The 24,088-nt window shown below is 37.9% G+C and overlaps 1 protein-coding gene across 5 annotated transcripts in view; it reads right to left on the minus strand.

Annotated features, from left to right (window-relative positions):
• INPP4B (inositol polyphosphate-4-phosphatase type II B) overlaps window positions 1-24,088 on the minus strand; it is a 728,360-nt gene that overhangs the window by 23,762 nt on the left and 680,510 nt on the right. For 4 of the 5 annotated variants that reach the window (XM_060147683.1, XM_060147686.1, XM_060147688.1 and 1 more), the window contains 3 exons: window positions 23,049-23,161; window positions 19,115-19,269; window positions 14,933-15,212 (listed from right to left, as the gene is read on the minus strand). In XM_060147683.1, the coding sequence (XP_060003666.1) occupies window positions 14,981-15,212; window positions 19,115-19,269; window positions 23,049-23,161 (500 nt within the window). In that variant the 3' untranslated portion in view covers window positions 14,933-14,980. Of the gene's footprint in view, window positions 1-14,932; window positions 15,213-19,114; window positions 19,270-23,048; window positions 23,162-24,088 lie in introns of those variants that run through there. The other variant, XM_060147684.1, reaches the window with a different exon arrangement.

The following is a 24,088-nucleotide window of genomic DNA, read 5'->3' on the forward strand; positions in this document are numbered from 1 at the left end:
AGTTCAAGTTCATTGCAGTCTCATTTCAAGTTCCAGCTGGGAATTAAACTAAAATTGAGACTGAAATGGGTTTTGTTATCCTTATTGTGCCGCTTAGAGGAAGATGGTTCATGATGATAGAGAGAGTGATTGCCTCTGGGTCTGAAAACACAGAGTTTGACATTGTTCACTATATACACACACACAGTAAACTAAAAATCAGATTATTCCACTGATAGTCCAGAGAGTCCCTTTTTTTTTTCTTTTATTGAGAACTAACTTAATTGTGGGTGTCTGCTTGCCTGTATTAAGGATCTGCAACATTTATTTTAATATTTTTCCCATCTATTACTAAAACTAGTGCTGTGATTACAGGAGGCTGGGTAGTCACAAAGGATTCCTAAATCATGCTTAAATATATCCATAGACAGATAATGACATCGTCGAGTATTAAGTATTTAGGAAATGGAGATAACAACATACATAAGTGATAATCTTTATTATGCACTGTCTGTAAAATAGGAATAGACGAAGGTCTTTACATCTGTGTTACTTTATTCAGAATGATCTGCTATACTGAATTTGCATGCATGCTTCACAATCATCTAATTTTAACTATAATCACTAGCTGAAGATTGCTTAATAAGCATTTTGTGACATAAGAGTGACCAAGTATATACCTGTGTGTATAAGATCCTATTCACTAGTTTGAACTTTTTAGATTCTTGACTTGGTCTCATTATTTCAATTAATATTGCTTGTGGACCCACTCTGTGCATCTGTAATTCCAAAGTCACAGGAACCATGGAGCTAATATTATGTATCCATTTTCAACAGCACAGGGCATTAACATTGGACTGATAGTTAAATAGACCACTATTAATACTGACAATCACAGATTTCTAAGAAGCACCTAAAAAAAGATTTAAACTCTGCATTCCTTCTTGTCATTTATAATGATACACACAACTCTGAGGTACAAATGAACTCTGGACTTTTCATATGGAAGAGGCTATGGTAAATACAACCATCAACCCCAAATTCATAAAGTAAAGCAGGTCTTTGTCAAATAGGGAAGTTATTTTCTATCTTTTATCTGATTCTCATATATACTTTAAAGCTGATGAGATAATGCCTATTAAATTCTTCAAAATAGTACAAGTAAATAGCAGAAAGGAGGCAATTAATCTACCCACCTGTGTCCCATTCACAAGCGATTTTTAAAATAAACATTACTCTATCACTGGGCTATTATTTCCCAGATCGTGCTTTTTAATTTTTTTTCCTTAGAACATCTTTGAGGAAGCTATTTTAGGTCCATTTTGCTCTCTATTCCAACAGCCTACAATAGTTCAAGAGACTAGTTACTTTCTAGTCCAATATTATGTTTAAAGCACTGCAGAATTCATATACCACTTTCGCCTAACAATTATGAATGAGATACTCAAGAGCAAGAAGGGTTTGAGATTTTAAAAAAGAGAATAGAAAAACTACAATGAAATTCTATTTTGCAGAAGTAATATTTTTAATAAAATTGAAAACACTTAGTCTAGTGTTACAACAAATGGGGAGGGTTCTTGCACAAAAATTCAATTATGATTATCTATTGCAAGCTGTCTGGCTCTAACACAAGCTTCTCCTCATTCTTTTTTTTTTTTTTTTAATGCGGTACGCGGGCCTCTCACTGTTGGTGGCCTCTCCCACTGTGGAGTGCAGGCTCCGGACGCGCAGGCTCAGCAGCCATGGCTCACGGGCCCAGCCACTCCACGGCATGTGGGAATCTTCCCGGACTGGGGCACGAACCCGTGTCCCCTGCATTGGCAGGCGGACTCTCAACCACTGCGCCACCAGGGAAGCCCTCTCCTCATTCTTGGAATAAAGGATGGAGGTGAATTTGAGTAGTAATGATGTTTACAAGAATTGAAAGGAGGTCATCTAAAACTGAATCTAATGGGAGAAATTAGGTTTTGGTTTGTATCACAGATTTCTAGCCCAGATATACTGTCTTGGCTGCTTCAATCTCATGAAGCCACTTATAAAGGGGGAAGGTGCAGGTGGGTTAAAAATCATGGAGAAAACCTATGTATTTGCAGAGGGACAGGGGCTCCTAAACCTGGATACTTATAAAACTCATATTTCTAGTTTTTCTAAGGTCATTGCTTTCTCAGAAGTCATAGCTTGATAAAGTAATCTATTTTTATATTTACTGTCAATACGTGCCAATCTTCGGTCTCTAGTAAAACATGCTGAAAATTCGAGAGTAATCAATAGCTTTTTTTCTTAAGAAACATCAATGTCTCTTGTGGGTGAAATATGTTCTTTCTTAATTTACTTGTCTCATAATAATACCGAGGTCACCTTCTCTCTGAAGCCCCGACAGTATCCCACACTCCCCTCCCCTCACCTCTCTGGGAATTAACTGCTCCCTTAACTATGTTTCCAAAAGCAGTTTATATACAATATCATAAAAACCTAATCCACCATTATTTATTTGCATGTGATTCTCTCCCAAAAGGCTTTGAAGATTTTTGAGGACAAGAAGCACATCATATTCATATATCTATATCTGTATCTATCTATCTATATATATCTTTAACAGGAAGCATTATGCTCAGTAAATAATATGCAGAAATTGCTTCCTTCTTTGATGTAAGAGAGTACTCAGAACCATCAATTCCTTAGAGCTAATGGCTTCTGCCATAGTGAATAATGACCTGGAATAAAATGAAATACTTTGGGAGGAACAATGACTAGGGTTCTGGTCAACCAAGAACAGCCTATGTAGGCCCTGTGCTGCAGAAAGAAACAGAGCAAAGAGGTAGGTCATCATCAGGCTGTACATTTGCCTCTTGTGGTGGTAAACAGACCTTGAGGGAGACGTGGCTCTAGCCCACCAACGGCACAAAATTGAGCTAGCTCAGGGGTCTGACTGTCCACTTCACTTTCCCCGCTTTGTACTTTGGGCGGGCTTTTAGGAGAAAAAGGAACAATGCAGGTCCCTTGTAACTGCAACTCCTCACTGATACCCTGTTCTCTTTGACATCACTGCCCGGCTTGTTCAGTGGGGAACTGAAGTGAACTTGAACCAAGTCCGAATTGTCTATTTCACCACCTTGCAAACTTGGTTAAGACTTTGTGGTCTGGTTAGACAAACAATCAACCACAGATGGGTTCCAGAGTCATTACATGCTATGTACACATGACAAAGTTTTGGTTTTGTACCTTGCACGATTTTTCAATGTAGGTGTTTCACTGTGCCCAAAAAGACTGTCTCCATGAAATTTCTCTTTTAAATATTCATTTGTTTACTTATTTACATAGATGTTTGGTTAAAGAGCCCTTAAATTACCTATTAATTAGATATCATTGTTTAGAAATATGTTCTATTATAAAACGCAGCCCCATTTCTTAAAGCGTGGGAAATATATAATGTGGCCACCGTACTTATTTGGGCCACCATACTTATCTCATGGGTAAGGTTGACAAGAATAAAAATACATACATTTAAACTTCATCACAAAATATCAATTATCCCCGTAGAGCTTGGGAGAAAGCTTGTTAGACAGCAGTACATGTTACAAAGGACTACATGTTTCAATTTATCACGCAGTAAGACAAAATTCGTTTATAAAGGTCATGAAGTTTATGGATCCAGGAACAAAGAGCTAAATATAGATCAAGAGAGACAGCCTAGGCTCTTAGAAGCATGGCCCTGGAGTCAGATGGCCTCATACCGCTTGCTAGCTGTGAGGCATTGAACAAGTCACTGAGCCCCTCTGGCGCTGTTTCCTCATTTTAAGACTTAATCCTTAGGTTTAAAATAAAGTTTGGGGAAGTCAGTCTTTGTCAAGTGCTTAGAAAAGTGCCTGGTGCACAGTCAGCATTATATAAAGGAAGGAAGAAAGAAGGAAGGAAGGGAAGGAGGGAAGGAGGGAGAGAGGGAGGGATATGCAGACCTTTGTCCTATTTTACTCTGTGTTCATATTCCATTTAGAACATGGTGTTTAATTCTGTTTGTAGTTATTTCTGAAGGCCATAAAAACAAAGAATGCATTGAGAGATGGTGGCAATCTATTTTAGGAAGGGCAGAAGGAGTGGCATGTAATTTTACATCTTAAAGGGATTTAAACAATTAAGCAGAACATGGCATCCATCTTCAAATACTTGAGGGTTGACAAAAGGAAGGAGATACTGACTTACTCTATGTTGATCTAGGCAGATGAGTGGATTAATGACCGGAAGTTCTAGAGTGACAGAGTTCAGCTTAACATGAAGGTAAATTTTATAAAATGTATAGCTGTCCGACTATGGAATGGGTTGATACACAAAGTGACAGCCTCCCTCCTATTGGAAATGCACAAGTAAAGGTTAGCTGATAATCTGTCAGGGATGTTGTATAAAGAATTCCTGCCTTGGTTGGCAGGGTCACTAGGTAATCTCTAAATTCCTTTCCAAGTGTTTCAGTGTTAAAATATCATTAATATGAAAAGTTACAAGTGCACAGAAATGGAGGTGGTTTGAAAACTGACTTTTAGGAGAATAACAATCAAGGCTTGAAAAATAACACTTTATTCTGTGCCAAAAGCTTGTGGTCCTTCACCAACCCATGAAAGTAATGAGCAAAGTAAGTAGTCCGGCATATTTGGGGGAAGTTGACGTGTCAACATATGGTTAGTTTCCGTTTCTCAATTTGTCTCATTTTGACAAGATAACACGATGGAATTTTGTTTTTTTACTTAATATTAAACATAGTTGTTGAAAGAGTAGTGTAAGAATGGGTATATCACAAGTCACAATGATTGGGTCATCTGAATCAAGGTGTAATTTACACACAAGATCAAATTAGGTCTAAGCGAAGCAAATATTAAATAATTTATATACATATATATACACTTATATATTGCTCAATATCTATATCTTTGGCCTCAAAAGCAAGTCAAAGAGTAATGTTAAAAAAGTTCATTGCAATTTACTTTTTCGTTTTAGTTATTTTATTTGGGTCATAAGTCTTACAAGGGTGCCAAATTCATTTAAAAAAAAAAAGTGGCTTTATTCTCTGAAGTGGATTTAGACTATTTCCTCAAACACAGGGATCTAACCTTGCCCCAGTCATTTCTGTTTAAATTCTCACTGTTGCTCAGAGAAGCACATCTTCTCACAGTGGAATCAGTTCAGGCTCAAGAAAGGAATGTCCTGTTTTACTCCAGCATGCCTGCTCTTGCAAACCATCACGTTACATTCAAGTAGAGAACCTTCCACTGAAGAACCTTCCACTGAAAAACCTTCCACCAAACTTAATTAAAGGACTGGTATAGACTTAAGTACAATATCTAGATTAAGAAATAATTACTTTATTAGCCTATATTCACCTACCTAAGATTTTGCCAAGTTTTGGACTAGAAGATACCTAGCTTCCCTTTCCACATGGGTTCAACAGAAAAACATATTCTAGACCTCAGGTATATGTCTTGATATATGGAAAAAACAATGTTGATGATACTTGTTCAGATTCTTCAATAAAATTTCTTTTTTTTTTTTTTTTTTTTTTTGCGGTACGCGGGCCTCTCATTGTTGTGGACTCTGCCGTCGCGGAGCACAGGCTCCGGACACGCAGGCTCAGCGGCCATGGTTCACGGGCCCAGCCGCTCCACGGCATGTGGGATCTTCCCGGACCGGGACACGAACCCGTGTCCCCTGCATTGGCAGGCGGACTCTCAACCACTGCGCCACCAGGGAAGCCTTCTTCAATAAAATTTTTGACCTAAGTTGAAATACTATATTTTGCTCTTAGATATCTTGGTACTAACAGAGATATAAGGCCACACGAGGATAATGGCACAAAAGGTTTCTTTTATATGTGAATAAGAATGCTGCCTCAATAGTCATTTATTTATTTTTTGGAAGGGCATGGCAAGAATATCAGATTGCCAAGCATTTTCCTTTGGAGGAGAGGTCAATGTCTATGGGGAGTACAGACTAACTTCCTTGTAGCAACTTTTCTTTTAGCTGCCAAGGAAAATATTGAGTCCAGATGATCTAGCGAGCAGAAGGCCTGCCTCTGTAGGAGAGAGAAAGCTCTTCCTGCCTGGAAGACCCCTACCAACCACCCTGGCCGAGGGGTCCATGAGACATGAAAGTTGACATATGCCTTTACTTCATCGAACCTTACCTAAATCAGAAAGCTTCTTTTTTCCCCTATCTTCCACACACATAGGTCCAGATTCTTTCAAGATCTTTTAGTTTTGCTTTTTCTTGACTGTGATAAAATGAATTAAATCAAAATTTTGCTCCCATTACTAATCAAACTCTAGGAGGAAATTAGCAGAGTTCAGCAACATACTAGCAAAATGTGCTAATACCATTTTAACATTTAGTTGGAGATAAGGATATTCAAAGGGCAATTACTTATTTTTAAATTACACTCAAAATTTAAAAAATACACACACATAAATTCATTTTTCATTAGCACTAATATATCAACAGCCCCAAATTCTTAAAGCTTTTTAAAATATGGGATATTTCTCATTTTCCTTTCATCCCAGAGTCCACACCAAGATTTAGTGTTTCCTTCTTTTGTTATTCAAGCGATGTGAGCGAAGGTGGCAAAAGACACGTAGACACATTTATCATAAAACTATATAAAGCAGATTGCAAAAAAAACCATGACTTTCTTTTACCTTGCCGTAAATAGAAACAAAATCGTTTCCATTTTCCATTATGATCTGAAACCGTAACCTCAGTAACATAAGGTTTTAATTTATAAAGGAACGTCAAGTATTGCCCTTTGGGGAGGTTATAACAGACTACATGAATGTCAAATAGTATTACTTTCTAAAAATAGATTTATTTAGCCCCCAAATAAAGCTTCATGATTTAGAATTAATTTCCAATTACGTAGGGCATCTATACTCTTGTTCAGGAACCACACAATTTATTGGCAACTTTAAAATTATTAACATGGGCAATAAAAATCATATTTATGTAATCCAACCCCAGAGGAAAAAGATTAAACTCAGCAAATGCTTGTTGGAATTTGGGCTTTCCACACATTTCTCATGTGGTCAAGCTGAACCCATGGCAAGTCTACACAGCTGCCTCAGTTGCCTTTTGACTTTATGACATGTAATATTTGATCACATGGACCTTGCATATATGTACGTGAGATTTCTGTTTTCTTATAGAAAAAATGGTTTTCTTTTTTATATAGGGATTGGAGATCAGTAGGAGTTTTCAATAAATGTATCTATTTCAAGGGCAGCTGCTGTAAAATCAATTCATTCTTGTGAAGAGGAAGGCGCCCCCTCCTTTTCTGGCAAAAATAATGTATCTTGACAGATATGCCAAGATATGCCTTTTTCTCACTTTTGTTCTAGTCTTTCCAAGAGAAAAAAAAATCTTTATCACAAAATCAAAAAAAACCCAACTATCTGTTACAAAGATTCCATCTCTGAATTTGTTATAAAATTAAATTAGGGAACAGAAACTGAACAACAGATGATATCTATTGTATTTCTATTTTCTAGAGCAAGACAGCAGTCAAGGTGATTTTCAAATTCTGAAGCACACAAAAATATCATGCCATTATTTTCTCAAATAGTTGAGAAGACAGACATCACTTTGAAAACACATAAATTCAGTTCTTATGTGTAAGAGACTAGATTTTTTTTTTCTGCTGTTAGAAAAAACTCCAAATCAGTATTATTCAACTTGATTTGATGAGTGCTAAGAGCAGATTTAGGAAAAGCCTTAAGCCTAGCAGGTAGGGAATGCTTTATGTGATTTTATTCTTAAGTATTCACATCCCACCTTGTTGGGTTTTTTTTTTTGTGGTACGCGGGCCTCTCACTGTTGCGGCCTCTCCCGTTGCGGAGCACAGGCTCTGGACATGCAGGCTCAGCGGCCATGGCTCACGGGCCCAGCCGCTCCGCGGCACGTGGAATCCTTCCGGATCGGGGCACGAACCCGTGTCCCCTGCATTGGCAGGCAGAGACTCTCAACCACTGCGCCACCAGGGAAGCCCCCTACCTTGTTTTAAAAGGAATTTAAGACAGTCTAAATGGATACATAAAATTTAGTAAGATAACAAGAATGGATTGTGAGAAAGTTATATCAGGGCAAGGGTTATGTCATAAAACTGAACTAGGAATGAGGCCACTATATTAAAAAAGAAAAAGCTTATTAAAGGATGCTATACATTTGAAGTGTTCACAACACTTACGTTACTCATTTTCAGTTGAAAATACCATAAGTCAAAAATGCGTTTAATACGTCTAACCTACAGATCATTATAGCTTAGTCTAGACTACCTTAAACACATTCAGAACACTTACATTAACCTACAGTTGCACAAAAATCATCTAACACAAAGCTTATTTTATACAGCCTTGAATATCTCATATCAGTTATTAAATACTGTACTGAAAAACAGAATGGCTCTAAGTGTGTCAGTAGTTTCCCCTCATGATCCTGTGGCTGAATGGCAGCTGTGGCTGCCCTGCCAGCATCACGAGAGATTATCTGTGCTGCATATCACTAGCCCTGGGAAAAGAGTAAAATTCCAAGTACAGTTTCTACTCAATGCATATTCCTTTTGCACCATTGTAAAGTCCCCAAATCCTAAGACAAACAATCTTAAGCCAGGGACTGTCTGTACTTACTTCACCTGACATCCTGCTGTCCACTCAGCCATCTCGATGGTTAGATTTTAGAGGATTCAGTGCAGTGAAATCCCCAAAACAACGCTGTGATACTTGAGAACTATCACATGCGACTTGTTACTACGAATCAGCTACCAATTTTGTAAATGATATGTTTTATAAATTACACCCTTGATCCTTATAAAGATGTCATTCACATAAATTCTGATGGGCTCAATGAATGGAAGAGAATGCGGTGTAATTGTGCATAATATATTTTGCCCATAGAACTTGAGATCATTACCCTCGGGTATAAATGTATCACACTGGGCATTTGAACTTCTTTGTCGTCTGTGATCTTCTGATCAGGAGAAAAGTTTACAGTATTTTGGCTGCTTTTTCATAAACTCTATTGCCTCTCAGTCCAGTTTTCATTAGACAGTAGCCTGTGAAGACTTTCAGTTTGTTACCCTGGGCTAGAGACTGGAGCACTACAACCAAAATTCAGGTTAGAAGGAGGATTGAAACCCTTTTAATGACAGTGTTTACCTGAGTACAGTAAGCTCTTTGATGAAGACAGGAATTTTTACGCGGTACACTGACAATGCATTGATTTTTAATAGCTTGGGATTTATTCTCACGAGCATTAGGACAAACAAAAACGTAACAACTGTATGAATTCATGAACATCCCTGCCCAGGTCAAGGCTAAAATAAATGATTGTTCATGCGACACTTGTGGAAAAAAACCTTTGGGTGGTTAAATGAATGACTAAGATTTGGGAAGCACTATTGTATGGGAACAGAATGCCCTAACAAACTTGTAAACTTTAAAAGCAAACAGAATCTGAGATAGAACTACGATATTTGTTCCATATCCACATGTTTAATTCCAAGTTGTTTCTCTCCTTGAACATGGCTTTCAAGTTCAATGATATGAGGCTACACCACTAGCTTAAGCCTTGAGTTTTGTGTCTCAACCTTCTGGGAGCATAAATAAACTTGCTGGGTTTCGGCATAACTGCTCTGCACACATCATTCAGGCCCGGGCTGCCTGCATCTCTGCCTTCTGTAATGCGAACAAGCCCTTTCTAGGACTGGTTCCTGCTGTACCTCATTTTCCAAGTGCAAAGGCATCAATCGTCTCCCTAATCACCTGTTAGGTTTTTGTTGTGTCTCAGCTGGAAATTTCCTTCCCTTGTCTAAAGTGGAGTTCAAAAAAGTCTCAGATCACATCACAGGCTCCTGTCAAAACACTGTGCATTTTTCTTTCCAAATCCAAGAGACTCTTCTGTCCTATTTCACTGCGCTTTCATTTTTAAAGAAAATAAACAAAACAAATAAAAATATTTTTTAAAAGCTACCACTCCTGAAACCCTCTTTTCTGAAACTTAAACACCATAAACCAGTGCCTTATAAAGTCACATTTTTAAAAGTCACAGTTATATGCAAACCCTCAGTATATGAAGCAATAAAGATGAGCTACCAAAAGTGAAAACCAAGATGGCCAAGATGTTTAGAAAGATGTTCAATATCACTTATTATTGGGGAAATACAAATTAAGCCAAAATAGCACTTTTTACCCGCTGGATTGGTAAAAATTCTTATCGTACAAATATTGGGGCTTGTGGAAACATGGGAGCATGTGTGCGTGGCTTGTGGGATATAAATTAGTATAGCTATTTTGAAGGGCAATCTGGTAGCATCTAGTAAAATTGAAAATATAAATACCACCCATTCCACTTATACGTTTATGTACCTTCATACTGTGTTCATAGTTATACATGTGACTATGTCTATTACACTGTTGCTTATAGTACCAAAACATCAGAAACAACCTAAAATTCAATAGGGGAATAGGTAAATTGTGTTCTATTCATACAAAGGAATACTATACAGCTATTAAAAGGGGAGAACTAGACCTTGTATATGAACAGAGATCTCAAAAACATGATATCAGCTCAAGAATATGAGTCGTTGAAGGTGACACACACTACGAGACCAGTTATGGAAACGAAAACACCCAACGCATATGATGAATTAATAAATAATATTCTTAGCCTTAACCACTTAGATATTCCTAGTCAAGACCTCCTAACTCTTCCTTGCTACTTACCTAAATTGTACTCCTCCTCAAGACACAGTTCAAATCCTACCTCCCTCAGGACCACCCAACCCACAATGATTCCTTTTCTCCTCTGATCCACTCTAATAATAATAGTTTTAGGCATGTGACCTCATCTATCTCATATTCTCATTGTGGGGATTAATAAAGGTTCCTCACATAGGATGTTTCATGTAGTTCTTAGTGCATAGCAAGAACTCATTGACTCTTAGTTGCTATTATTATGACAAGTTTATGTCTCCCTTTGCTTAGTCTGGTACACTGCCATAGTAGATACTCAATAAATGTTTACATTTGCCTACGAATATGATGGTGACATGTTTTTGCTAATGATTACATTTGCCCAGGTCATTTCCTGAGGTGGGGTCCTGGCTCATTATTTACTGGATATTCAGTAAAGTCTGTGGGCATTCAAGAATTGGACATTCCCAAGTTCCACTGGCTGAGTGCTGAGGCACTGCTCTCTGGGGACCACAGATGAGCGCTAACCTCCTATTCCAGGCTCAGCTGATCCTAGATTCCCCTGAAGTTATTAGTTGAGCTCTAGCAAAGCTTACAGACCTTCTAGCCCAAAGTCAATGAAAGAGTTTAAGCCTCTTAGAAAACAAGTATTAATCCTGGGATTTTTCTTCTAAGATCTTGAACACCAGGAAAATTCCTCAATTTCAGGAGTCTCAGAGGAGGCACTCTTAGACAAACACGGGACAGGAAAGGTTAAGTAGGGTAGGTAAAAATGGAGAAAGCATGGAGAGCAGGGTAACACGTATTAAGCATAACACCTAATATCTGCCGGGCATAGAGAATTCAAATAGGTGACGTCATTTAACACAACACCTACAGGAGAGAGAGAGAGATAGTTACTCCTGGTTTACAGATGAGGAAACTGAGGCCTGGAGATTCATTAACTTAAAAGCGGCACAGAAAATAATTGCTGGAATAAGGATTTAATCCCAGGTCTTCTTGACTTTAAAAACCCGTGTTTGTGGCAGAAGTTAAATCTATTTAAATTAGATTCATTTACATGTTATTTCATTAAATTAAATGAAAAGCACATATTCCATACACTTATATGTCTAGGTCCTCAGTTAATAATTTGAGGAACTGAGAGAAGTGACTCATTTGGAAAGATGTGTCTAAAGCTTGTAACGGCTCTGAATGATAAGCTCCATACTTACAGGGTCTCAAGTCACTAGTACTTACTTGAAAACAAAATTAAATACCAAACAAATTAGAGAAAAGAAACAGACCTCAAAACTACTACTTTTTAGTAGGAAAGTAATCTGACACCCATAAATGTATGAAGAAGATAGCCTAAAATTAACACAAACATTTTGTTCAGGAAGTTGAAAGTTTTTTTGTAGGTCATTCTTTGATTTCTCTAGTAAGAGCAGTTCTTTTGTGGTGGTTCATCTGTGGGTATCTTGTTAAGAGATATTTGCTCTAACATGATTTCTATAGAAGTGTACTCTCTGCAGCATCTTTCATCTTACCAGCAGCTGAAGCAACAACATCCTAAGTGGGGTAAGTTTTCACGTAATTATTAGCATGCCTAAGAAGACAGTGACTTCATCTGGGCTTATTACTGTTACTTGTCACAGATACGGACTGAAATAATGCAGCAAACACACCACTGAAACTCTCAAGGGAAGAGATAAGACTAAGTGATAATGGAGAAACTGCTCCGGCTCGGGCTGTTCTACATAAACACATCCCCTTCCAACAGTCAAGAGACAACTGAAAGCTTCAATTACCTATGTCTGCAATGCTTCTTATTCACTTCAATATTTGAAATAGGGGATAATATGAAATAATGGGAGCTCTTCTCCAACTAATACAATCAAAAGTAAAAAAAAAAAAAAAAAGCCAAAGTGGAAACAAGACTAAGGAAAGAAGGAAGACATAAATGACCTTTGTGACTCAAAAACAAATCCCACAAAGGGAGTCATGAGAAATAAAACCTATACTGACATCAGTTGATTAAGGTCACTTATTTATAAAGCAGAACATTTCATAAGTTACACTCCCCGACACATAAACTTCATGTTGAGAATACGACATTCAGCAGGATAATAAAAATAAGGCTGATGGGCCTTTTAATCCCTCTCTTGTGAATTAAATATTTACTAAAATAGAATGATTACAGCCCTGTATCTTAAGGGTAGTAAATAGGTTGTATGCCGAAGCATACCCTGATTAGTCTTGCTAATGGCATACCAACTATCTTAACTTTAAGGAGCCATTACAGAATGACAGATGGAAGAATAATGTAACATAAGGAAAATAAAAGTTACAGACAGACAACTAAGCAATATGGGTCACACTGCTACACTGTATATACACAAAATCCTAGAGTTCCTCTTAAGGGAAAATAACAGTGCACTGGCATTTTCATTTACTTTTTAGTGGCAATTAAATTTCCTGACACAATTATTTTTTGATAAAACATGACATTTTATAATCCAGTCAAATTTTATTATTTTCCAATCCAATCCCAATCACCTATTAATCAAATATAAGTTTGAAAGTCCCTACTAAATATGCTTTTTGCAAACACATTGTGACAAGATGGCTCTTAGCATTCAATGGTGATTCCATAAGAAACAACTGAGTGCTGATACTGAGAGTGGGGACGCATTCTCCCTTTCTTTTTAAAAATAAAAATCTGCCGATTATTCAGCCACCATTTCATAAATTCCTGCCACAGATGATCAAGGGAGAATTTGGCGATACACATACACTTCAAAACTCAAAGAAAGGATAGTTATACCAGGCTTATAATCATACCACAAAGCCATTAGAATCAATTCCTGAATGGTGGCTGGTTTAAATGAGGCAGACTTTAGTCAAGCAGTCCTCAACCCCGGCTCTATCCCAGAATCTAGTCTGTGGTGGGACTCCTGTGAGAATCATTGTTTTGGTCTTATAACATAGACAACCGCTAAGAGTTCCTTACGGAGTCAGACCTACCCACTCCTTGCCAACTTCCTCATCTGAAGAGGATCTTGTGCCATTTCAGTCAAACAGACTGTAAGTAGCAGCACGTGTCGGAAGTGTGAAGCTATAAGTAATACTGGATATGTAAGAAAAGAGAGAGTCTGAAATTTTAAAAAACTGTACAGAGGGTATAATGACAAGTTGAAATTATGATAGAGTAATCATGGTTCCGGCATACAAAAATGCAGTGGGGCGGCCACTGAGGACCTGGTCTCCGACAAGTCTCTGCACCACTGGGGACCTGAACTTCCTTTGAGCTGTACCAGACCCAAGGACACCCCTAGCCATGTTCAGAACAATACCTGCCAGCTGCAACCTATGGTCTCAAGGTCTTCCATTGTAACTATGCAACCATTTGGGATCCCAACCAATCCTCGCTTAACAAGCACCCTGCCTCTTGCCAGCTCCAATTATAATTCTTGATAAACAACTCATGTAACTAACTGTAACCTTGTGGGCTTTTGCCTTTATAAGTCTCCCCCATTTTGTAGTCTGGGAGAACACAATTCAGACGCCTGTGGAATCTGTGTCTCCCGGGCTGCAGCCCTAAATAAACACCTTTTTATTTCACGTCTGTCTCTAAAGTTTTCATTGACAGATTCAGACTGTGCGTTAAGGTGGATTGTTTGTGGCCTGTTTGTTTTTGAATTTGAGTTGAAACCTCTCCAAAACTTTCACTTTCATCTTCTGGAACTTTTGCTTATAAATATGTCACAGCTGAGCAATAATTTCATTTGCTTATTTCCAAATGCCCATGTATGCACAAAACTTCCTTATAGGACTTGAACATTTTAGAAACCTATGTTATTCATTCACTCACTCATTGAATATTTATTGAGAACCTACTCTAACTAGGCATTATTCTAGGTACTGATAATTAAAATATAGCAGTGAACAAGATAACAAAAGTCCCCACTCTCATGAACCTTACTCTGGTGAGGGGACTTCTGAACAAGCAGGTAGATGAAGCTTTATTTCTTTGTATCTATAACGTTTCTCTCATCCATAAATAATTTGAAAATTTAACAGATAGAAGCACTATACAGTAGAAATATTTAATATAGATAAGGAAAAAACTAAAACTACAAAAACAACATTGATATTATAACCCCGGTGAACTTTTAAAACTATCCAGAGTAAATAGCCTGAAAGGTGGTTAGAATAATTCCAACATAAAATAAACTGCAATTGATGTCAAATAAAATAAAAAACTTTAATACATTTAAAAACGTAAAAATCAAACTCCTTTAAAACACTAGCTTTTTTTTTTCTTTAATCCAGTGTGTGTCCTGGAATATTTGTAAAGTTCTTAAAAATTCTGGATCCCTGGATCCACCTGAATGATAAACTGCACAGGGTCCAAATATACGTAGTTTTGTAATGTCCCAGAAGCAGCCACTGTCTGGAGGCTGGGACTGTCCATCAGACGGCAGAGCAAAGAGCTCTGCAAATCCTCTTCCTCCTCCCAAAACCATGACACTGAAAAATATTGTCAAAACCAACCATTTCAGGACCCTAATAATAAGTCAAAGACAAGCAACAAGTGGAAAAGAGTTTCTTCTTGGAAAACTGCTGACTGGCAAGTCTGTGGTCTTTCTGCCTGGGGCGGCTCCCACCCCGCCCCTCTCAGCTAAACCTCTACCAGGGAGAGGCTGCGATGGAAACTGGCAACTTTGCTGCCCCAGGGTCTGAGTGCATTGGAAGTGAAGAGTAGAAAAGCCTACTCCCAGGCAGTCTGAAGCATTAGCTTCCTTGGAGGCAAACAAATGCTGACTGCCAACCTCACAGCTGGCCTGAGCCTGCACTCCCACTTGGGCTACTCCCCAGACCAGTGGACTAGCCATGAATGTAATGGGCAATGAGATCCTGGACATGAGAGAACCATGGAGGGCTTTGATCAATTTCCACACATCCTGGGTTGACCAGTAGGACCTAATAGGGCCTGGTGGAAAGAAAAGGCAGGATGGATACGAAAACTCCTGAATTTGAACATGTTTCCCAGTCCATACACAGATATATCAGCAGAGGCTGAAAGCCTTACTGGATTGAACTGTTTGAGCACAACTTCTGGCTAATCACTGACTGACCACTGAACTACGGAGACCCAAGTGCAACCCTAGGAAACAAGGCTTAGACATAAAAGTAAGAACTGAACTACTATCTCAGAACATAACTGAAAATACAATTTTAAAAACGGATGAAAAAGTTGCTACACGGTTCTGAAAAACAGAAGGCAGCAGAATGAATTCCTATTTGGACTGTTCTTTGTTTATTCAACCACTATTTATATTTATTTCAATCTGGACCAGACACTGTGCTCAAATGCCCAGATACAATAGTGAACATGATAGATAAGGTAGAAATTAAAGAGTTAACATTTTAGAACTAGAGTTTGTTCTTCAAGGTCTCAGGATTTGGGCAGACCACTCTGGTCTTGCACACAGTCTCCAATTTCGAAAAGTACATGGTTCTTATGACTCATATGACTTACATAATGTTTCAACTAACAGATGTGAAGTAGTCAAATACATAACCAAATAATTATGGGATTGACATATATACACTAAAATGTATAAAACAGATAACTAATAAGAAACTGTTGTATAAAAAATAAATAAAAAAATTTATAAAAAAAGAAAAGAACAACTAAGGAAAACAACAAGGTCCTACTGTATAGCACAGGATAAAAAATGTAACTAAGGCATCTGTGTTTTAGTGCTGGCTCTAGTATTTTCTGAGTAGTCTTTGCTGAAACACTCTGCAGAACTCAGTTTCATTATTCATAAGGTGAAGCAGGTTTGACTAAATTTTTAAGGTGACTCCTTGACCTCAAATTCTATGATTATTTGTAAGGGCATACAATAATACACATTAACATAAAAAATACTTATAAGAAACCTATCCAGGCTTACTTTAATGAATGCAATCCATCCATAATTAGCACAGCATTTGTAAACACACGCACAGTTTCAAAGTGGTATTTAAAGAGCTTATTTTCTTAAATAGATAAAACATTGCATTTGAAAGCTTATTTACAAGATTCTCATATATGGTATTGGAATCAAACTGTATGTCATAATATATTCAGAAGAAATACGAGGCTCATAATTGCCTAGATTTGATTGTCTCAGGAAGATCATGACCTTTGATATTTATTTTCTTAACAAATATCGTAGAGTGATCCCTGTGTCTCAAACGTTGATCTAATCACTTTACACATATCAATTCGTTTAATCCTGGAGACACTCCTAAGAAGGGCTACTATTATTAGCATGTCTATTTCTACACAAGGGAAGACTGAGGCACCAACAGGTTGACTAACTTGCCTCAGGCACTAAGAGGCAGGATGAGATTAACTTCCTCTTGGCTGCTAAGTGGCACGGGCCTGGATTCAAACTCAGGTCAGCTGGCTCTCAAGCCGCATTCTCTCATCTGCTCTGCCCTGTGGCCAGAGCTTACAAACCTATGGGCTTGTGATGTAAGACAGTACCCAAAGAGGGAAAGGACATCAGTTATTCAAGACAATAACACATCTATTTCCCTTAAACACATGCACGCACGAACACACACACACACGCATACACACACACATGGACAAGCCCTCACACTCTCGTGCAGCCCTCACATAGACACAAAACCAAAGGATAAATCTGGCAGATTTGAATTTCACTAGAGTAGTGGGGATATGGACGTTAAGATCTTTAGTATTTTTGGATTAAATTTCTAGTGCCTTACTTTTATTTCACAATCCTAAACTAAATCCTCATAAATGTTATGTCATTAGCAAATGTGTTGTATATATAATGTCAGGTCCATACAACCTTTATGCTATTCCAAAATATGTAGTTTTATAGTTCAACATATATATGACAGATAGGCCCTTTATTTACGGATTGGAAAAAATTACCTTTCTAATGTAAGGGTCCTCTCTTACCCCTACCTTAAATAAACAAGTAACAGTTTCACCTTCCAGATAATTTATGCTGGTTGAATCATTTTAGCCCTCTAGGGTTTCTGGCTTGTAACATCATGTGCTCTACCCTCCTCAACTGGCATCTTTGTTCCATTCATGGTGACATTTGTACTTTTTAAATGCACATTAGAAGATTTTATACTCAGATTCTGAACCTTCCCCTGTGAGTGTTTATTATTGAAAAAAGACTTTTATGACAACCAAACATGTTTCGTATGGCTGAGATGCTCATGTCAGGCCTTGAAGATATCCTCATACATTTATCCAAAAATTATGGTAGAACTCCACTGAGCAACGAAAATGCCAAGAGACATGAAATGGGGTAAAAGAGAGGACTTCAGAACCCTCTCATTAGCCGGGAAAACATACAGCATAGAAGGAGCGCAGGCAAGCATCACTCTCTCCATGGAAAGAGTGTAGCAGTTAAAAGAAAAGTGGAGCTAATGACATGCCAGATAAGAAGCAGCCCTCTCAGAGCATCACATGACATTCCTTTCTGGGATCAGGGAGCCTGTCCCATGTTTCCTGTTGTGCTCCTGAGTCGGTCTTTGTGGCAAAGAGACAAGTTTGCTAAAGTTTTTAATTAACGTATGTCCTTGCTGACAGATGTTGTGAATGAGGCACTTTTTCTTTCCCATTATGGCTTAGACTTTAGATTTAATTACTGTGGAAATGAATCAAGAAACATGACTTCAGGCAGAATATTTTAAATGTCAGCAGAGTAACCATATTAATTCTCAATCTTAAAGGATCCGTATAATCCCATCTTTATTATGAGTGATGTGAAAATAATTTTAGGAAGGAGGTTAAAGATAGGAAGACCCTGCAAGCTATGGGAAGATCACCTGTTAGTTGCCATTTTTTGGATAGCTGTTTTGTTTGCATTAACGACTTAGTTTTATTTGGTGCATACACATAACGACTTGTATGAAAAGGGACTGTGCTCTTCAAGTGTTATATGTGAAAGGACCGGAGCCCTTCAACTTAGGTCTAAATGTATTCATGAAATATATCTTCCATTCAGATGATCAAAATCTGGCCACATTTCTTTTATTGCCTAAAATGAGTATTCACTTAAAATTACGTTATCTCTCATGTCATCAGCTCTAAGCCATGGAAATGCAGTGAAGTAACTAAATGTTTAGTCCTCCAGTAAAATACATATTTGGAAAAAAAAAACCCAAACCTTAAAATGACCTAAAAGAAACAATGAGGTCCTATTATATAGCACAGGGAACTATATGCAATATCTCATGATAAACGATAATGAAAAGGAATATAAAAAAGAATATATATGTATAACTAAATCACTTTGCTGTACAGCAGAAATTAACAAATATTGTAAATCAACTATACTTCAATAAAATATTTTTTAAAAAAGAAAAAAAGTTGAAGACATATGGGGTACCTTCTCATACAATCCAGTGCTCGGATAAAGAAGTCCTTGTGTAACTGGTGTTCATCCCTCAAGATTGAGCATTGTTCAAGTGTCACTGACATCGACGTCCTGTCTTTGGCACTTTTACAACAGGTGAAACGGATGCCATTTAGTTTGCGACAAATCTGTAACAGACATATACACAGTTTATTGTTTACTCGCAGATTAAAGTGTCAGAGTCCTCTAGACACTTCTAGTCTAAACCCACCAAATTTATGTTAATTTATGAAAATTAACTGGTTCAATCTGCCTATAGAATGGAAACATATTACCTTTTCATTTCAAAAGCTAGTGGAATAGATTTAATTTATTTAGCTCTTTGTACATGAGGTGTGGGGCTGTTGAAGGCATATAAGATGGTAAATATCCAGCAGAGGCAGCAAGGCTCTCTGAGAGGGCATCTAAGCTGCAGGGGATAATGATAATCACAGCTCAGAAGCAATATCTTAATAGTGAAGGGGAAAAAAATAATCTGTATTTCCTGGATCAGCCCCTTGATTTGAATCTTACATAGCTAATACCTTCTTACTATATATTTAAAATAACCTTTACTAATCTCTGCTGGATGTTACGAGATTTCAAACATCCACATGGTGCCAAGTGAAACCGATAAGGAAACCACTCATCAATGCAACTAATAAGAATAAGGACACCAAAAATGGCCACTGTAATTGCATATCTACTGTGCACCAGGTACAATGCTAATAAATTTCATATAGATTTTGCTCTTTTAATTTAACTGCACATGAACCCTGGAGGAAGGTATAGTAATCTCATTTTACAGATGAGGAAATTGAGGTGTAGATAGGTAAGGTGCCTTATGCACAGCAGAGCAGAGCCAGGATGCTGGTATAAGTCTACCTAACAAGGACCAAGTCTTTAACTTCTGTCCTGTTCTGTTTCTCTCTATAATTCTTTCTTGTTGTTATTCTGATGTAAGCCAGGAGAAGAATCTGTAAGTAGCAGTAAGTTATGGTCTCATTGCTTTACGGTTAACAGGTGAATCACTCCATTCTTTTCTCTTCCCTAGTCCATGGTAAGGCATCAACAATGTTCGTCAACATGCACTTAAGATACATCTACTCTGATGAAATACAGGCCTGCTTTACTATCTGCCATTGAGGAGGCCTTAACAGTTGCCTGCTTTGAAGAGAGGATATAATAATACAGTTTATCAAGGGTTTTTATCATGAATTAATTGTGATTCTGATACTTAGCTTAGGAGTTACAAGTCCTTATTAGCCCTTAGGTACTTTCTCACTATCTCCAATGTTAAGTGACTAGAGAAACGTGACAGCATGATTTCAACATGTAATCTTTTTTTTTCTTGTAGAAAACACTAACGCCTTTAAATAAATAGTATGTCAAAAATTTTAATATAAAATAACAAAGGCTTGACTATATTTATAGTAACAAAATACAGACCTCAATGGTCACTTATGAGAGGTGAGTTTTAAAAAGAATGAATATTCTTTAAAATGCATTGTCACAATTGTATGCAACTATCCTACGAAGGATATTTCATGTTACAAATTTAAAATCAAGAGGAATCTGGGGCGGCCTTCCCTGATGGCGCAGTGGTCAGGAATCCGCCTGCCAATGCAGGGGACATGGGTTCAATCCCTGGTCTGGGAAGATCCCACATGCCGTGGAGCAACTAAACCTGTGTGCCGCAACTACTGAGCCTGTGCTCTAGAGCCCACGAGCCACAACTACTGAGCCCTGAGCCACAACTGCTGAGCCCATGTGCCACAACTACTGAAGCCTATGCACCTAGAGACTGTGCTCCGCAACAAGAGAAGCCACCATGATGAGAAGCCTGCGCACTGCAACGGAGAGTAGTCCCCACTTGCCGCAACCAGAGAAAAGCCCACGCGCAGCAATGAAGACCCAACGTAGCCAAAAATAAAATAAAATAATAAAATAAATAAATTTATTAAAAAAAAAAGAAGCTGGGGCAATTCCATCAAAGCAGACAGGTTGGGTCTTGGTTTCTGTATTTCACAACTCTTTTGAACTATATGAGCTTAATTTAACATTAGCTTAATTTGGTATTTGGTCTTTTTAAATTTTCATTTTTTAAAATTCATTCAAGTTAAAACCAAATAGCTTTACATTTTTCAATTAGAATGTAAAACATTAACAAAAGCAGGATTTCATTAATCGTTTTAAAGAAGAGAGGATAATAAAACAGAGACAGAAATAAAAACTTTTTGGAAAATGTAAAAGGGAATTTCTATATTTCTTTAAGAGTAATACCAAGGTCCCTAGTTTACAAAGAGGATATTGAAACTCATGTATCACCCTATAGACATGTTATTAATAATAAAGTCAATATTCCTACAGAATGCCAAATTTGCACACTATGGGTGCTGTATATTTATCAAGGCAAGTAATCACCCATTCATGAATTCAATGGTAAGTTGTGAGTAAGCCGTATTTGGTTGGTATATACATTTCAAAAAAAATTCAGAAACGTAGGATTTATGGGAATTTTTTTAATATATTCAAATGAGAAAACTACATGTACTAGAGAAAATATTCATTTGTGGTTCTACCTGTGCATCCTTCATTTGTCAATTTACGTGACTGCATGATATGTGCATAATGACATATGTATATGTTCCTAAGTTGTCAGATGGCCTTGGGCAATGATCAAAGTACTTTTGTGCTATCATGTCATTAGTAATATAGCAAAAATAACTTACGACCTGTCTTTGTGAAATTTTCGTGAGAATTAGCAACCACAGTAGTCTTTGAAGGTATATAGAGCAGACACAGGAGAAAGAACTATTAAAAACAACCTTCATGTAATGTAGTATGATGCTAAATGGGACCAGTGTAAATGAGCTGCCTGAAAGCAACGTTTCATATTGTTACCTTTGATGTTCTTCCCTGGGGCTCCAAGAGGGCATGAAGGGAAACTAGAGCAGCTTTCCTCTGCCTTGCTTTTGGTAAATTATTTTATGTAGACTCATGGTAAATTATCCATTCCTTTTTCCCAGAAGAGAGTAAGTAATATTAGATTATAATTGAAGCGCTGGCAGTAGGGGGAAAGGCTTTGTCTCAAATGCTATTGATAGAGAATGAATAGCACATGTGAGAAGATCTATTACACTCAACTCCAAATTACACGAGCAATCCTGTGCAGTAAGTTCAAACATGGCGTTCATCAAAAAGATCTCCAATGTGTGCCTTTCCTGATGAAAAGATCCCTTCCTAGTGAAAGGATCTCTGGGTCTGAATGTTTAACAAAACTCATATGAGCTATACCTGAGCGGTTGCCAGATAAGAGCTTAAAAATTATAGGCATGATTTTCTCCCTCAACCTTGTAGAAACCTGGGGGGGTGGGGAAGCAGGCAGATCTTCTACCCTGAGGTTGCCATTAAATGAGAAGGAAGCATACAAAATATAGCTCATTACCCTAAGAGCAATACATCAGTAATAAATTCTATGCCGATATCTAAATTGACAAATGCATTTCCAAGCTCATTAACAAAACAATATGTCCAGAAGCCTCACTGAGGCTGTGAGTCAGAGATCTGATAACCACTTTCTGTTGTAACCATATGTCTCTAGAGCAGCACTTCAAAACCCTGACTGACATGGGCTATTGACATTGCAACATGCAGTATCAAGAAAATCACAGACACTTGATTTTAACCTCAAACACATCCCAAATTTATAAGAAAAGCCAATGAGTAAGATTTTTTCTCATTGAATACATCTTCTTCTATCTTGTGTTTTTGTGTATTGATAGACTAGATGCCTAATCTCCTGGATAATGGAGAATGACATCTGGTAGCCCAAAGTGCAGAGGCTGGACCCTACATAGCAGATACCCGATAACACTTGCTGATCATCACGGTGACAGGGAATACCATTTGACAGGAGAGTGCCTACCGTTGCAGCCAGCCACATGATTTCTACATTCTTTCTCTTTTTGGCTTGAATATTTTGCTGGAGATTTTCTAGTAATCCTTTTAAATCATTTTGTTCTTGAAAATGTGAAATGTCTGAAAAACAAAAAAGGAGGGGAAAAAAAAGGAAACCGTATTAGTATTAAGCTGCCCATGGAGTTTTCCTTAATATATTTGCAAATGTAATTTCCATAACAACAAATGCCATTTGGAGTAGAGAGTATCTGAGGATAATCATACTTATTAATCCTTCCGGTTTTATTCTTTACTTAGAAATATGCCTCAGTTTCCCTCATTCCCTATTGTGTGTAACTGGGGTAATGTCAATGGGTGATATAACACTCACCAAGAAGGGAACTGTTTTTAATAACAAAGGCTGCCTCACTTCAACCAAAGTAGAGGATATGGATGAAACATGAGATACAACCTTCCATTTTTGGCTACTGAGCAGCTAGTCTGAATCATGAGACTATATCAAACTGAACATCTCAGAGGTGGAATTGGAAAGTTCAACCAAAACCCATGAAGTCAGTTTCTACACAGAAAGATTCCTCAAACTAGGCAATATTGACATTCTGGACTGGCTAACACTTGGTTGTAGGGAGTGGGCCTATATTCTGCATTGTGGGATGTTAAGCAGCATCCCTGACCTCTACCTTTTAGGAGCCAGTAGTATCCTTCCCATTGTGACCATCAAAAATATCTCCAGGGCTTCCCTGGTGGCGCAGTGGTTGAGAGTCCGCCTGCCGATGCAGGGGACACGGGTTCGTGCCCCGGTCCAGGAAGATCCCACATGCCGCGGAGCGGCTGGGCCCGTGAGCCATGGCTGCTGAGCCTGTGCGGCCGGACCCTGTGCTCCACAACGGGAGAGGCCGCAACAGTGAGAGGCCCGCGTACCGCAAAAAAAAACAGAAAAACAAAAAAAACAAAAACCTAAGGCAATGCACACTATGACACCAGTATTCCTGAGACTCAGTAAGATAGGATTCAAGATTAGAATATAGAGATGGAAACAAAAAGTCT

Source organism: Lagenorhynchus albirostris, chromosome 4 (assembly GCF_949774975.1).
Source record: "Lagenorhynchus albirostris chromosome 4, mLagAlb1.1, whole genome shotgun sequence".
In the NCBI taxonomy this organism is placed as follows: domain Eukaryota; kingdom Metazoa; phylum Chordata; class Mammalia; order Artiodactyla; family Delphinidae; genus Lagenorhynchus; species Lagenorhynchus albirostris.